General features: G+C 51.8%; 2 protein-coding genes across 18 annotated transcripts in view; one reads left to right on the top strand and one right to left on the bottom strand.

Moving 5' to 3' along the window:
• The window catches only part of LOC119856780 (RING finger protein 112-like), a 110,009-nt gene that overhangs the window by 10,915 nt on the left and 83,322 nt on the right, over positions 1–15,772 (bottom strand). For 10 of the 14 annotated variants that reach the window (XM_043517121.1, XM_043517128.1, XM_043517130.1 and 7 more), the window contains exons 1-8: positions 10,816–10,989; positions 9,771–10,036; positions 3,072–3,287; positions 2,556–2,696; positions 2,186–2,290; positions 1,828–1,878; positions 683–739; positions 392–478 (exon numbers count right to left, since the gene is read on the bottom strand). In XM_043517121.1, the coding sequence (XP_043373056.1) occupies positions 392–478; positions 683–739; positions 1,828–1,878; positions 2,186–2,290; positions 2,556–2,696; positions 3,072–3,287; positions 9,771–10,036; positions 10,816–10,987 (1,095 nt within the window). In that variant the 5' untranslated portion in view covers positions 10,988–10,989. Of the gene's footprint in view, positions 1–391; positions 479–682; positions 740–1,827; positions 1,879–2,185; positions 2,291–2,555; positions 2,697–3,071; positions 3,288–9,770; positions 10,154–10,815; positions 10,990–15,772 lie in introns of those variants that run through there. The other 4 variants (XM_043517120.1, XM_043517123.1, XM_043517124.1 and 1 more) reach the window with 4 other exon arrangements.
• The window catches only part of LOC119856777 (RING finger protein 112-like), an 81,942-nt gene that overhangs the window by 37,436 nt on the left and 28,734 nt on the right, over positions 1–15,772 (top strand). The window lies entirely within an intron of this gene.

Here is a 15,772-nt window from a genome sequence, read left to right as displayed (position 1 = left end):
GGAGGATAGAGATGTTGGGGGGGGGGGGAAAGGAACATCAGAATTTTCTTTCAATATTGCCAAACAACATGGTTTTTTTAGCCTCATTCTCAGAAACAGCTGGAGGAAGCATCCACAAATTCAGCTGGCAGCAGAGAACGAGCATGGAAAATTTCAGCCCAAAGAGTTAAAGTTTGGCAAAGTTATAAGCCACTTTAAAGGGGTCTTATAATGGGATTTGTCACACAATCTTTATAAAGGGCGGGGCTACCAGCCCCTGAGAAGGGAAAGGCCCCATTCCCCATCCCCTGTGCCAGCCAGTCCCCAACACTGAGTCTGGATCACAACTGGTACCCTCAGAGAGGACAGGTCCTGGGTCCCATTCCCCATCCCCCCCAAGCCCCACACTCACCTGTCTGACGTGTCTCAGATGCTGCTCCCCACCCTGGGCTCCAAGGACCCGGGAGCTGCTCCAATCCCGCACCAGTAGGTCCAAGTGCTGTAGGGGAGACAGGAGGGAACTGGGGGTCACTGGGGAGGGGGGATACTGGGACGTGGAGAAGGACAATGTCTGCTGGGGAAACCTCATCCCCTCAGGAGTGGGGCAGGGGGTGCATGGGGCAGGAGCATGCTGTGGAGTGGGGGAGGGTGCAATGTGCGGATACATGGGGCAGGGCGGGTGGTGGGGGAGAAGCCCTCTCACCTGAATGGGCTCCAGTCCATAGGCCTCTCCCACCACTTCGGCCACCTGCACAAACATCTGCAGAAAGAAAAGAGGGGCGGGGTGAGTCTGGGACCTGGGAGGTGTTTAGTTTGGGGGAAAATGATCCTGCCTGTAGACAGAAAGGGGCCTGATCACCCCCCCACCCCCACATCTGAGCTTCTCCCTCTGCCCAGGGCAGAAAGCGAGGCCCAGCGAGCACAAAACAAATCCTGAGATGGACAGAGACGATTTCAGTGGGTCAGAGAGAAAGAAGGCCATGGGAGGGGGAGGGAGGCTGTGGGACATGGGGGTCTGGCACCGGCGGGGAGGATTGTCAATGAGCACCCCTCCTCTAGCTGGTTTCAGAGCTTTCTCCTTCTCTCCAGGGCGCTCCATAGAGGTGGGGGAGGAATGCGGGGCGGAGTCAGTGATCGAAATTTGGGGTCCTTTTACAAACGGGTTCCACTCCACAAACACCCCATTGCCTTGGGCTGATGGATGCTACCAACTTTCTTTGCACAGCCCCAGGGGTCAAATCATGGCTTGGCTCACGCCTTGAACAATGTCAGCCACGTAGCATTTCCCTGAGCTCTGCCTGGGCCTCCATATCTCTGCGTGAACCAGGTTTTTGCCAATGACAGAACCTGGGGCAGTGAGGGCAGATAAAACCCTCCCAAGCCGACCCCTCCCCTGAAACGAGAATCCCCCCAGGGTGCAGTACAGGGGCAGGACACGCCATATACCACAGGCGGCAGTAATGTTGCTAAGGGTGCGACTGCCAGAGGCTCGACCCAGCGGGGCTGGGGCTGGGTAAGAGCCTGGAGAGAAGAGAAGAGCAGTGCAGGGGGGCAGAGCGACCGCCCCAGGCCCTGGCCCCAGCAGCTTCCCACCAATGGCGGAGTTGGGCTGGAGGGGAGGGAGGGGTTCTAACTTTGGCCCAGTGGCCCACGCCGGACACCTGGGAGCAGAGAGCCAGGCTGGGCCATGCAGTGACAGTGCTGGCTCCAGAGGCCCACGTGACTGTGAGAGAGTCGGTTTCTCTCTCTGGCCTCAGTTTCCCCACAGGAGCTATGGGGAGGGATAATAACCCTGTGGGGCTAATGGGAGAACCTGGCCTGGCCACGTTCTGCACTGCCCGGCCCCACCTCCAGGTACTCGAGATCCGGGTCCTTCACCCGACAGCCAGTGTTCAGTATCTGCAAATAATCACGAGACAGACAGAGCTACAGCAACGAGCAGGGACGGTCGCCCCACGCCACTTCCCAGCCACGCCACCAACCCCGAGCGCAGTGCCCCCTAGTGCCGCAGGGGGCATCGGGGCCGGCCCTGACTGCCTGGGGAGAGCACCCCCGCTGAGCCCCCCACCTCGTTCCCTGCAGCACCGTGCCCCCTAGCACCGCACTGGGGCATTGGGGCCGGCCCTGACTGCCAGGGAAGAGCGCCCCCTGCTGAGCCCCCCACCCTGCTCCCTACAGCACAGCGCCCCCCGGGGAGCCCCCCAACCTGGTAGGAGCTGAGCAGCATGGAAAAGGCGGAGAGTTTGATGCTGGTCTCCTTGTTGCTCTCAATGTCCATGGAGCCCTCGGTGTCCACCAGCAGCACGGCCACCTGGGGGGCCAAGAGTGAGAGCCCCAGGTCAGCTCCCGGCTTTGTCCAGCCACCCACGGCCCCTCCGCCCCCAGAGCCTGCCCCCTGCTCAGCCCCCATGGCCCCTGGCATCTCCTTCTCACCTTCCTCAGAAGTCCCCCAGAGTTAGCTCCTTACTTCTCTCTCTTCTCCATTCCCCTCTGTTCTCTCTTCACCTGGTTCCCTTCTCCCAGCACCCCCATGGCCTCCTCCCCCTTCCCTGTGCACCCCCAACACCCCCATTTACCTTCCCCGCCTTGGCTGGGACCCAGAAGGATTGACTCCACGCCCACACCCCCTTGGTGACTCGCTCCTCGTCCGCGCGCCACTCAAACCCCTCCAGGGGCTCGTCCTCCCGGCCCATCCATGACCCGTCCCTCGCATCCTGCTGGAAGGGAACATGATTGGGGAGAGATTAGTGCAGGGTGGGGGAGCAGAGTGACTGATACCCCCCATTCCGGGCTACAAACCCTGTGAGGGGGGCAGGGGTTAATTGTGCTAGTGTGGGGCAGGGAGGAATACGTGGTGACGGGTGCGATCGTAATCTGATAGACAAAGAGACCCACTGCTGTCTAGAAGAGAGAGACACACTGTGCTCCAGACAGGCCGACAGACGCGTTAGGGTCCAGGCATGGCCCGAGCTAACTGCACATGGTGGGGATCGGGCTGCTCACAGCCACGTGTGCAGCTCTGAGCCTGCCAGCAGGGGGCAGGATGGGGCCACTCACACCCACAGCTCACGCCTGCCCCTGTTCACACTCACTGGGCTCCGGAGCCGGCGCAGCAGGTAGTTCAGCAGGAAGGATTTGCCCCGGCGCTGCTCCCCGATGATGGACACCAGGCAGACAGGGGCATCCCCCACCCCACCCTGCTCCAGGCAGCGGCTCAGGGCCTCCTCATCCAGGATCAGGTTCTCTTCCTCGTCCAGATGCACCAGCTGCACCGGGCGCCCCGGCTCCGGCTGAGCCCCCGGCCCCTGCTGCAGGGAGAGAGCAGGGTCAGACCGAGGACCCCACCCTCCAAGAAAGACTGTCCCATGGCACCCTGATAAGAGCCCCATTCCCCATTCCCACCCCCTAGAGGTAGCCAGTCCCCTGCACCAGAGCCCCGTGACCCTACCCAAGCCCCAACCCAGCCAGTGCCCGAGATCAGAGCCCTGGTCCCCATTCCCAACCCCCCAAGCCAGCCAGTCCCCCTGCCCTGGGGCTGGATCAGAGCCAGAACTCTGGAGGGGAAATAGCCCTAGATTCTTGCTGGAACAAATCAAGGGAGATTGTACCAGGCTAGGGAAGACATATAAAGAAATGGAGGCTAAAGTGATCTTCAGTGGGATGCTACCTGTCCCTGGAGGAGGAAAGCGAAGGCTAGACAAGATGCCGATAATCAACAGGTGGCTCCGGCAGTGGGACTAACGAGGGCTTGGGAATATTCGACCACTGGGAGGTGTTCACGGACAGATGACTGGTCTCATGGGACGGACGCCACCTGCGTGGGGAGGGAGATAGACTTCCGGGGTGGAGGTTGGCACAACTGATTAAAATGGCTTTAAACTAGGAACCGTGGAAGATGCCCATGGAACCTCCAGGCCTGATTCTAACACTGAGCGGGAGGCAAATCGAGTAGGAGGGGGCACAGCAATGGAGAAAGGAACGACAGAGAGAAGGAAAACGCACGAGAAGAACAATAGTGGAAAGAGCAGCGACACTAACAGTCAGGTGGCCGATACTGGCAGTAAGATGACTGTACCTACCCGCGTGAGAAATCTGAGCAAAGCCAAGCAGAATCAGCAAGATGTCTGCTCAGCAATGCCAGGAGCCTGGATGTCAAAATGGAGGAAGTAGAACTACAGGTGCAGGATGGGAAAACAGATATTATCAGGTGAACAGAACATCTAGTGGTGAGCTGTGGAAAAGGACTTCAGGAGCTGATCTCCTTTCGACAGGTGCACCCACCCTGCCTAGGTGCTCAGCACAATGGGATTGCTTGCCCAAATGGTCACTTTTGCCTGGTGTTGGATCCCCAGACTCCTTGTTATTGGGGCATGAAGGACAGCAGAACTGTACCTGGCCTATCCCGATGGAACACACACACACACTCGCACACACATGTGTGTGTTGTGGGCCTCGCCTAAGGGTCCCAAACACCACTTGTCCCTTCCTCTCTCCACTGTGTAATAACAAAGCTAATTTAGACTCAATTGAGAGTCTTCTTACAGGCTGCAGAGCTGAAATCGCTGATACCTAGGTCAATGTATTAGATCTGCTTTGGGACAGTGTCTCTGATGCAAGACACTGCCCAGTGTGGCCCAGTCATGAGGCTCCCCCATGAACAGCTGCAATCACTGAGAGCTGTGTGAAGTGGGGGGCCCAGAAGACAGCTTGGTGTGGCCAGCAGGGCGGCCCACAGAGAGGGGTGGCAAGCGGCTAGCAGGGTGGCTGGAAGAGAGGGTCAGAGAGCAGAGCCCCACAGAGAGGAACGGCAATCGGCCATAGGGGTGACAAGCGAGTGCCCGAGCCACGAAGCGAGTATGGTGCCTCCTTCCACCCCCCCCGTCCCGTTTTCACCCAGGGTGGGAGGTGAACTCTGCAGATGCACCTGTGAACTCTGGGGCTGCACTGGCCAAGGACAGCAACTGTGAATGGGATGCAGAGAAGGGACGGGCATGTTAAAGGGATTTTGGGTTGCTGGCTTAAGACCCTGAGGGAAAAGGGCACTGCCCAACCTACTTGGGGGGTGGGTCTTTTGCTCATGGTTTATGTTTATGAACCCTGTTTGTGGTGTTTTCCCAAATTAATGCCAAGGTACTTCCCTCCTTTTATTAAAAGTTTCTTTTCTACACTCAGACTCTGTGCTTGCGAGTGAGGAAGTTTTGCCTCTGAGAGGCTCCCAAGGGTGGTGTGTAAATTTCTCAGGTCACTGGGTGGGGGCTCGAGCCGGTTCTGTGTTGTATTGTTGAAAAGAAACCCCCTAGATATTGAACCCGGCCCTGGTTGCTGCTGGCTTCACCTGGAAGAAGGGTTACATGGGTATGGCCCAACAGCTAAACAAATATCTTGCCTCTGTTTTTAATAAGCGTATTGAGATGCTTGTGGCAAGATGGCTAATGAGAACAACAACTCTGACATCATAATCAAAAAGGCTGACAAAGGAGGTGCTGTCGTCATCATGAATAGGTCGGAGTATGAACAAGAGGCTACTAGGCAGCTCTCCAACACCACTTTCTACAAGCCGTTACCCTCTGATCCGACTGAGAGTTACCAAAAGAAACTACAGCATTTGCTCAAGAAACTCCCTGAAAAAGCACAAGAACAAATCCGCACAGACACACCCCTGAAGCCCCGACCTGGGGTATTCTATCTGCTACCCAAGATCCATAAACCTGGAAATCCTGGACGCCCCATCATCTCAGGCATTGGCACCCTGACAGCAGGATTGTCTGGCTATGTAGACTCTCTCCTCAGACCCTACGTTACCAGCACTCCCAGCTATCTTCGAGACCCCACTGACTTCCTGAGGAAACTACAATCCATTGGTGATCTTCCTAAAAATACCATCCTAGCCACTATGGATGTAGAAGCCCTCTACACCAAGATTCCACACAAAGATGGACTACAAGCCGTCAGGAACAGTATCCCCGATAATGTCACGGCTAACCTGGTGGCTGAACTTTGTGACTTTGTCCTCACCCATAACTATTTCACATTTGGGGACAATGTATACCTTCAAATCAGCGGCACTGTGATGGGTACCCGCATGGCCCCACAGTATGCCAACATTTTTATGGCTATCTTAGAACAACGCTTCCTCAGCTCTCATCTCCTAATGCCCCTATTCTACTTGCGCTACATTGATGACATCTTCATCATCTGGACCCATGGAAAAGAAGCCCTTGAGGAATTCCACCATGATTTCAACAATTTCTATCCCACCATCAACCTCAGCCTGGACCAGTCCACCCAAGAGATCCACTTCCTGGACACTACGGTGCTAATAAGCGATGGTCACATAAACACCACCCTATATCGGAAACCTACTGACCGCTATTCCTACCTACATGCCTCCAGCTTTCATCCAGATCATACCACACGATCCATTGTCTACAGCCAAGCTCTACAATATAACTGCATTTGCTCCAACCCCTCAGACAGAGACAAACACCTACAAGATCTCTATCATGCATTCCTACAACTACAATACCCACCTGCTGAAGTGAAGAAACAGATTGACAGAGCCAGAAGAGTACCCAGAAGTCAGCTACTACAGGACAGGCCCAACAAAGAAAATAACAGAATGCCACTAGCCATCACCTTCAGCCCCCAACTAAAACCTCTCCAACGCATCATCAAGGATCTACAACCCATCCTGAAGGATGACCCATCACTCTCACAGATCTTGGGAGACAGGCCAGGCCTTGCTTACAGACAGCCACCCACTCTGGAGCAAATACTCACCAGCAACCACACACCACACAACAGAACCACTAACCCAGGAGCCTATCCTTTTAACAAAGCCCGTTGCCAACTCTGTCCACATATCTATTCAGGGGATACCATCATAGGGCCTAATCACATCAGCCACACTATCAGAGGCTCGTTCACCTGCGCATCTACCAATGTGATATATGCCATCATTTGCCAGCAATGCCCCTCTGCCATGTACATTGGCCAAACTGGACAGTCTCTACGTAAAAGAATAAATGGACACAAATCAGATGTTAAGAATTATAACATTCAAAAACCAGTCGGAGAACACTTCAATCTCTCCGGTCACTCGATTATAGACCTGAGAGCAGCTATCCTTCAACAAAAAAACTTCAAAAACAAACTCCAACGAGAGACTGCTGAATTGGAATTAATTTGCAAACTGGATACAATTAACTTAGGCTTGAATAGAGACTGGGAATGGATGAGTCATTACACAAAGTAAAACTATTTCCCCATGTTATTTCTCCCTCCCCCACCCCACCCCCCACTGTTCCTCAGATGTTCTTGTTAACTGCTGGAAATAGCCTACCTTGCTTGTCACCATGAAAGGTTTTCCTCCTTTCCCCCCCCCCTGCTGCTGGTGATGGCTCATCTTAAGTGATCACTTTCCTTACAGTGTGTATGATAAAACCCATTGTTTCATGTTCTCTGTGTGTGTATATCAATCTCCCCTCTGTATTTTCCACCAAATGCATCCGATGAAGTGAGCTGTAGCTCACGAAAGCTTATGCTCAAATAAATTTGTTAGTCTCTAAGGTGCCACAAGTACTCCTTTTCTTTTTGCAAATACGGGAGTAGAAATTGTCACTGAATTGGCTGAAATGGAAACCAAATTCAAACAGCTTAATGGGACCAAACTGGGGGGGTCTGGACCATCTCCACCAAAGAATATTAAAGAAACTGGCACACAAAATTGCAAGCCCAATAGCAAGAATTTGTAATTAATCTGTAAAAGTCAGGGCTTGTATCCCATGACAGGAGAATGGCTAATATAGTACCTATATTTAAGAAGGAAGAAAAAAGTGTGATCCAGAAAACCAAAGGTCCATTAGTTTGACCTCAATTGTATGCACAGTCTTGGAACAAGTTTTGAAAGAGACAGTAGTTAAGGACATATAAATAAATGGTAATTGGCATAAAATACATTCTGGCTTTACAAAAGGTAGATCATGCCAAACCAACTTGATCTCTTGCCTTGAGAAGATAACTGATTTTCTAGGCAAAGGAAATGCAGTTGATCTAATCTGCCTGGATTTCAGTAAGGCATTTGATACCGTGCCACATGGGAAATTAAATTGAAGACGATGGGAATTAAGATGAGAATCGAAAGGTGGGTAAGGAGAGGTTAAAGGGGAGACTACAATGGGACAAACTGAACGGTGAACTGTAGGCTGGAGGGAGGTTACTAGTGGAGTTCCTCGGGGATCAGTCTTGGGACCAATCTTATTTAACATTTTCATTAATGATTTAGGCACAAAAAGTGGGAGTGTGCTGATCAAATTTTGGGATGACCCACATCCCAAATCCGTACTGGCTGGGAGGTATTGCAAGTATGGAGGAGGACCGGAATATCATACAGAAGATCTGGACAACCTTGAAAACTGGAATAATAAAAATGAGATGAAATTGAATAATGAAAAGTGCAAGGTCATGCATTTAGGAACTAACAACAAGAATTCGTACTACAAGGTGGGGACATATCACTTGGAAGTGACAGAGGAGGAGAAAGACCTGGGTTTATTGGCTGATCACTGGATGACTATGAGCCGCCAATGTGATGTGGCCATGAAAAAGGCTGATGCAACCCTAGGATGTATCAGGTGAGGTATCCATCAGAGACAGGAAGTGTTATTGCCATTATACAAGGCACTCGTGAGACCTTATCTGGAGCAGAGTGTGCAGTTTTGGTCTCCCATGTTTAAGAAAGATGAATTCAAACTGGAACAGGTACAGAGAAGGGCTACTAGGATTATTCAATGACTGGAAAACCTGCCTTAGAAGAGGAGACTCAAAGAGCTCGGCTTGTTTAGCCGAACCAAAAGAAAGCTGAGGGGAGCTATGATTGCACTCTAGACACACAACAGAGGGATACATACCAGGGAGGGAGAGGAGTTATTTAAGTTAAGCACTAACCTTGACACAAGAACAAATGGCTATAAATTGGCCAGCAACAAGTTTAGCCTTGAAATTAGACAACAGTTTCCAACCATCAGAGGAGTGAAGTTCTGGAACATTCTCCCAAGGGGAACAAAAAACCTAACTGGATTCAAGACTGAGCATGACAAGTTTATGGAGGGGATGGTATGATGAGGTTGTCTACAAAGGCATATTGGCTCATGTGTGAAGGCTCGTACCAAATATCCCCAAGGGCCAGTGATGGGACACTAGATGGGGAGGGCTCTGAGTTACTACAGACAATTCTTTCCCAGGTGTCTGGCTGGTGGGTCTCACCCACATGCTCAGGGTCTAGCTGACTGTCAAATTTGGGGTTGGGAAGGAATTTTCCCACAGGTTGGATTGGCAGAGACCTGGGGTGGGGGGGTTGCTTTCCCCTGCAGCACGGGGCACGGGTCACTTGCAGGTTTGAACTAGAGTAAATGGTGGAGTCTCTGTAACTTGGAGTCTTTTGATAATGATTTGAGGACATCAGTAATTCAGCCAGAGGTTCAGGGTCTATTATAGGAGCGGGTAGATGAGGGTCTGTGGCCTGCAATGTACAGGAGTTCAGACTAGATGATCATGATGGTCCCTTCTGGCCTACCAGTCTATGAGTCTGTGTGTCCCATTCCCCACCCCCTGAGCCAGCAAGTCCCCACCCTGGGCCCAGATAAGGGCTGGTGCCCTCTAAAGAGGAAAGGCCTGGTGTCCCATCCTCTGCCCCCATGAGTCAGCCAGTCCCTGCCCTGCGGCTGGATTGGGCCTAGCATCCCCTACATGAGAAAGCTCCTTTTCCCCTTATCCGGCCTGTCTAGTCTCACCGACTCAGTCTCTTCCTGCAGAGGCTTGGTGATTTTCTCCACTAGGTTTTTGACACGTTTGTTTGGGATCATCCTATCCCCGGAGCAGGGAGCCCAGCACTCCGGGCAGCAGTGCCCCTGGGCTGAGATCTGGCTCCAGTGAGTCGAGAGGCAGCCCCGGCCGAAGCTGTGGCCGCATTCGATGGAGACGGGGTCACTCAAGACGTCCAAGCAGATGGAGCAGGTGACGTCCTCCCGGAGTTGTTCCATCCCCCTGATCCCACTGGCTTGGGGAGATCCACTGGGTCAGGAGCTAGCACATGGGAACACCAGGGCTAAGATGCTAGTGCAGGGGGTCTGGGAGCCAGGACTCCTGGCTTCTATTGTTAGTTTTCACCATTTTGCTGGGTAAGTTTCCATTCGGCTGTTGTGCGCTGGCCACTCCCATTTTGGGGCAGGGCTGGTAAGTGCCTCTCCGCTCCTGGGGTTTTAGGTTTCCTGGGGCCCAGAAGTGCAGCACCCTGAACTCTGATGGGAATGACACAGCCGTTCCTGCCCCCTGAGCTCACCTGACCCTCTCGGACATGGGCTCAGCCATGGGGTGAGACTCTCAGAGCCCCCCCGGGCGTCTGCCAGCCCAGCCAGTCAAGGGGCCATGGAAACGCCTGCTGCTCTTGCTTCTGTTGTTATTAAAAAGGGGCTGCCTTGGGCCTCCTGAATCCCACCCCACCCCCCAGCTCACAGGACACCCCCCAGGCGTTAGCTGCAGGCAGGGAGAGGGGATTGAAGGAAGGTCACCCGAGAGGATCTGGGCACAGAGACCAGCAGCCTTGATGGCCAGAGCCAGCCCTGCTCTGCCACATGGTGAATCTCAGAGCGTCCTGCTTCTGATAAAGCGCACAGCTAAGAGAGTTGAGGGTAACTCCCAGCTGCCACCCACTGCCCCCTGCTATCCCACCCCGGGGCCCCTCACCCAGCTCTGCCGGTGCCCCTCCCTCCCGACCCGCAGCCCCCTGCCAGCCCACACCTGGGCTCCCCCTCAGCCAGCTCCGTTCCTGTAGCTCACCCTGGTGAACAGACTCGAGCACAGACCCCGAGGTTAATTCTCCGTTTATCTCTGATTTTTCTCCTCTGCCTCCCTGGCTCTCTGCGTGTCTCTGCACAGAGTGACAGGCTGGCCGCTCCCCACTCACTTTCACTTTCAGCGTCTGGGTTCGGTCACTGGATGCCGTGGGCATGACTGAGGGCTTTCCCTAGAGTCCTTTGCCAATGGGGCAGTTGTGTAGGCGGGGGAACGATCCCACAATTGGGGAGAACTTTCCTGGCTTCTGCAGGGCCCCGACGGAACCGGACAGAGAAAGGACCCTAGTCCTCACTCCAGACTCCTTCACCCGGAGGCCTGCCTGCTCCCGAGGGCTCCCCTTCCCCTCTCCCATGCGCCAGAGTTCTCGTAACCCCACAGAGCTGGGCCCAGAGGTTCTGGGGGGCTTGACCTCCAACCCTGTCATGGTGACTTAGGGCAGGGGCCAGGGTGTCCCCACTCCTGGGTGCTCAGTTCACATCGGCCACTTCTCTGGCCCACTGCCCTACTGTAAATTTAGACCAAATACAATTTATTAAAACAGCAAGAAACAATAAGAAAAAGCAGGTGAAATGGGACAGGTTAAAGGAGCAAGGGGCTCCGCCCTGTGGGTATGGGGACACCACACACATCCGTCTCTGGGGCATAAGGAAAGGTCAACGTCTGTTCCTCACCCATCCCAGCCTCCCCGCTCTTGCTGCACTGCGGTGACACCGCGGGTCAAACACTGCTCTGGCTCAGGACCCTTCTCCCCAGCATCAGCCCCCAATCTGGGTCATGCCCCCCACCCCCGGGTCTGGCCTTCTGCTCCCTTCCCCCCTCACTCTCCTCAGCTGCTTGGCTCTGGTGTTGTGTAGCATGGCTCTGGCCCCCTATCCTGGCTCTGGGCCCACGGCTCCCGCTGTAGCTCAGCCGTGGCTCCTTTGTCAGCACGGCTGGTCTGCCCTGCCCCTGCCCCAGCTCCAGCTCCAGCTCCAGCTCCCCAGCATTGCCCTCAGCCCAGCTTAGGCTGCTGCTGTCCCCTTAGCTCTGCCCTTCTCTGCCCCAGGCAGCCCCAGCTCACTCGGAGGAGGGGTCCCTGGGCTCCTGACTCCTTCATTGGCCTGCTGCCCTGTCCATCAGGCTCACCTGGAGCATTTGCATCACCCCATTGGCCCTGGGGACTGTCAGTCTCGGGATCCTGAGTTCTGTTCAGCCCTGCCATGTTCGGGAAACACCAGTAGCCCAGGGTCAAGAAAGAAAGGAGCTGGCCACCAAGGAATCTGAGAGAGAGAAAATCAGAGAAGAGGCCTGGTGACTCATAACCACCAGAGGCAGGAGGTCTCGGTGGCTTTCTACACCGTTGGAGATAGATGAGGATGGGCAGGATGTGGCCACCAAAGAGAAGAGGACTGGGAGAAATTGCACACTGCTAGAAGTTTCAATCAATTCTAGGTCATTTATGTTGAAACTAGGGAAGATCCCTTTCGAGATCCAGCTGGTCTGAGGAAATGGAGAGATGTACCGAATGGCAGCTTGGCCCAAACTGTAAAGAAATCAAGCTCACCCACAAAGAGTCCTCCAACCGTCCAAGCAAGATGGACGATGCTTGTTGAAGAATCAATTCTCAGAAGAATTGGAAGAACATTCCACAAAGGGACAGGCAGACAACAGAACCACTGGCTAGGAAAGTGGTGTAGGGTGGAGGGGTTTGGTTTTGTGCAACATTGCTCCACCATCTATAGTGAGAGGGGGCTATTCAGTTTGGATGGCCTCCATCTCTGCAGAAGGGGGACCAATCTGCTCTGGGACAGACTGGCTAGAAGTGTCAGGAGGGGGTTAAACTAATAGCAAACAGGGAAGGTAAAAAGAGGGAAGACAAGAGCACTCTGCTAGCTCTGAAACTGAGATGTTCAGAACAAAGGACAAGAAACCAAAGGACTTGATGAGAAGAAATTCGTTAGTTGTCTGTGCACCAATGCTAGGAGCCTGCATAATAAACAAGAGGAATTGGAATTGTTCATTTATGATTCTATCTGAAACCCGGTGGAACGAATGACACAATAGTAATGCTAAAATCAACTGAGGAAGCATCGAGTGGGGAAAAGGGGCGGGGGAGGGGCACTCTACCTTTAATATGGCATTATCTGTTTCTCAAAAAGAAAAGGAGTACTTGTGGCACCTTAGAGACTAACAAATTTATTTGAGCATAAGCTTTCATGAGCTACAGCTCACTTAAATGGTTATTGATGACCTGATCACATTTCTAATGTGCAAGCGGAATAAAGTCCAGAGCAATAATAGTGCTTTAACAGGGCCAATTTCACAAAGCTAAAACAAATTATGAGCCAAATCAACTGGGAGGAAAAATGTAATCAGAAAAACGTGAATGATAATTGGGAATCATTTAAGAACACCTAACTAGAGTCCCAAAAAGCCACAATACCACAACTGAGGAAGAAGGTTGTACTAGTTAACAAACTGACCTGGTTTAGAGGGGAAGTGAAGGCACCTGTAAAAATAATAATAAAAATAATATCTAACATTTGGAAGAAAGGGGAAGGTGATAATAATGAATATACCACATGACATTCTGATTAAAAAATTCTCATGGCACACATTAAATGGATTAAAAATTGGGTTACTGTTAAGCCTCAAAATGTAACTGTAAATGGGGAATTATCATTGAGCTGGGCTATTTCAGGTGGGATCCCACAAGGGTTTGGTTTGGGCCCTACAGTATTTATCATTTTTATCAATGATCTGGAAGAAAACATAAAATCATCCCTGAGAAAGTTTGCTGATGAGACAAAATTTGGGGAAGTGGTAAAAAATGAAGAGGACAGGTCACTGATTCATAGTGTTATCAGCCCTTTTGCTCAAGATGACCTTACTTTTCTTTGCTGTCTGTATGTTTGTGTCCATAATAAAACAAAATAGACTGAGGGCAAAAAGCTCTTTATTCATTCCACACATGGTGGTTAGTGTGGGTGGAGTTTACAAGGGAGAAAATGCACTGAATGGGACAGATTGGTAAGGAACAACACAGATAAGTGTCACATTATTCTGGCTCATTGCCGAAACTGGTTTTCAAAGCCTCACGGAGATGCAGAGCCGCTGAGTGGGCTCTTCTTATTACCCTGGTATCTGGCTGCTCAAAATCGGCTGCCAGGTGATCTGCCTCAACCCCGCACTCCGGCAGAAACTTTTCTTCCTTTGTTTCACAGACATTATGGAGCGCACAGCAGGCAGAAATAATAATGGAGATATTGCTTTCACTGAGGTCTAACCTAGGAAGCAAACAACGCAAGCGACCTTTTAAATGTCCAAAGGCACATTCCACCTCCATTCTGCACTTGTTGAGCCTATGGCTGAACTGCTCCTTACTGCTTTCCAGGCTGCTTGTGTACAGTTTCATGAGCCATGGTAGCAAGGGGTAGGCTGGGTTTCCCAGGATCACGAATGGCATTTCAACATCACCAGTGGTTATTTTATGGTCTGGAAAGAAAGTCCCTGCTTGCAGCTTTCTGAACAGACCTGTGTTCCTAAAGATGCACATGACATACACCTTTCCTGACCATCCCACGCTGATGTCGGTGAAACGGCCCCTGTGATCCGCCAGCACTTGCAACACCATTGAGATGTATCCCTGTTAAGGGCTTTCCCTTCGCCCTCCCCTGGTTCTTGTCATGCAAACAGAAAGCAGAAGACCAGAAGTCCGATGTGCAGGCAATGCAATGTTTATTGGGGTTAATCAAGCAAGCATATCAATAGCTCTGCTTGCTGACAGAGCCTTTTTTCCTTGTCCCCTTTTTCCCCACCTCCCCCTTCTTAGCAGGCTTAATTATACCTGTAGTGCACGCCATGGGTCCCACCCCCTTACAATTTGTGGTCATATTCTGTTCTGGGGGGTCTTGAGTCTGGGGGCTTTGGCACCCATGGGAGAGGTAAGGAGTGAGGTGGTATACTGGACAAGACCAGGCATTTGTTTGGCTTTTAGGGTTTCTTATGCCATCCCACCCCCCCATCCCACTCACCCCTCCCAACTGGTAACTTGACCTTATCTCCGGAGAGGAGTTGAGGCAGGACTGTCCTGCAAGTGTACACTCATATATTAAACTTCCACCACACCCAGCAATGCTTTAACTCTATTCCTTATCTTTTCTCATTGTACTAACTAACCCATCTGGTTGGGCAGAAGCAACACGCAGTGTCTTTGTTCTTTGTTCACACACATATTAGTAAGTATATAAAAATGTGAAAAGTCAAATGGGCAAACAAGACCCAAAACTCTATCTCAGGCAATTACACAGGCCTGAATACTACATTATCACCACTAGCCCTCTCAAAAGCCGCCCCTTTTCCCCTTTTCCCCTGGGATCCTCCGGCCCAGGTAACCCAGGGAAAGCCTAAGACATATGGAAGCACATTTCCTGACAGGGCCAGGTATCAGGATGGAATGTGTCAGTTCTCCATTTGCCCCACTGCCTCCTGTGCAGTATAGTGCCCTGCAGCTTCCCTTGTACGGGTGTACTGCACATATTCCAATTAGTGTGTCAGACTCCCCATAGTGATGGGCCTGAGAAGGTTGGGTCCGGGTTATCTGTCACACTTTGGTGGAGGGCCTGCGACATTATTTATATGTTACAATTAATGGTTGTGCTTTGTGGGTCTGTGCCCCTCTGAACCACTGCGCTATACATTGCAGGATTAGTACATTTAATAATAGGCCAACAGCCGTAATGATCCATACCAATATTGAAAGCCCTGACCATGGTAATATGGTCAAACATCCAGGCCACCACCAAAAACATTTCTTCTCCTCCTTTGACAGGGTTAAGATTTTCTTAACACTATTCTAGAGTGTATATTTTAAATGTGTCCAATTGTTGGCAGTTGTATCGAGCTGCTCCTGCAATTTTTGTGTTCTTTTGTCCATGTCATAAGTTCACTGGATATCCAC

This window comes from Dermochelys coriacea, chromosome 6, assembly GCF_009764565.3.
Source record: "Dermochelys coriacea isolate rDerCor1 chromosome 6, rDerCor1.pri.v4, whole genome shotgun sequence".
Lineage (NCBI taxonomy): Eukaryota > Metazoa > Chordata > Testudines > Dermochelyidae > Dermochelys > Dermochelys coriacea.
This window is presented reverse-complemented; position numbering and strand designations above follow the sequence as displayed.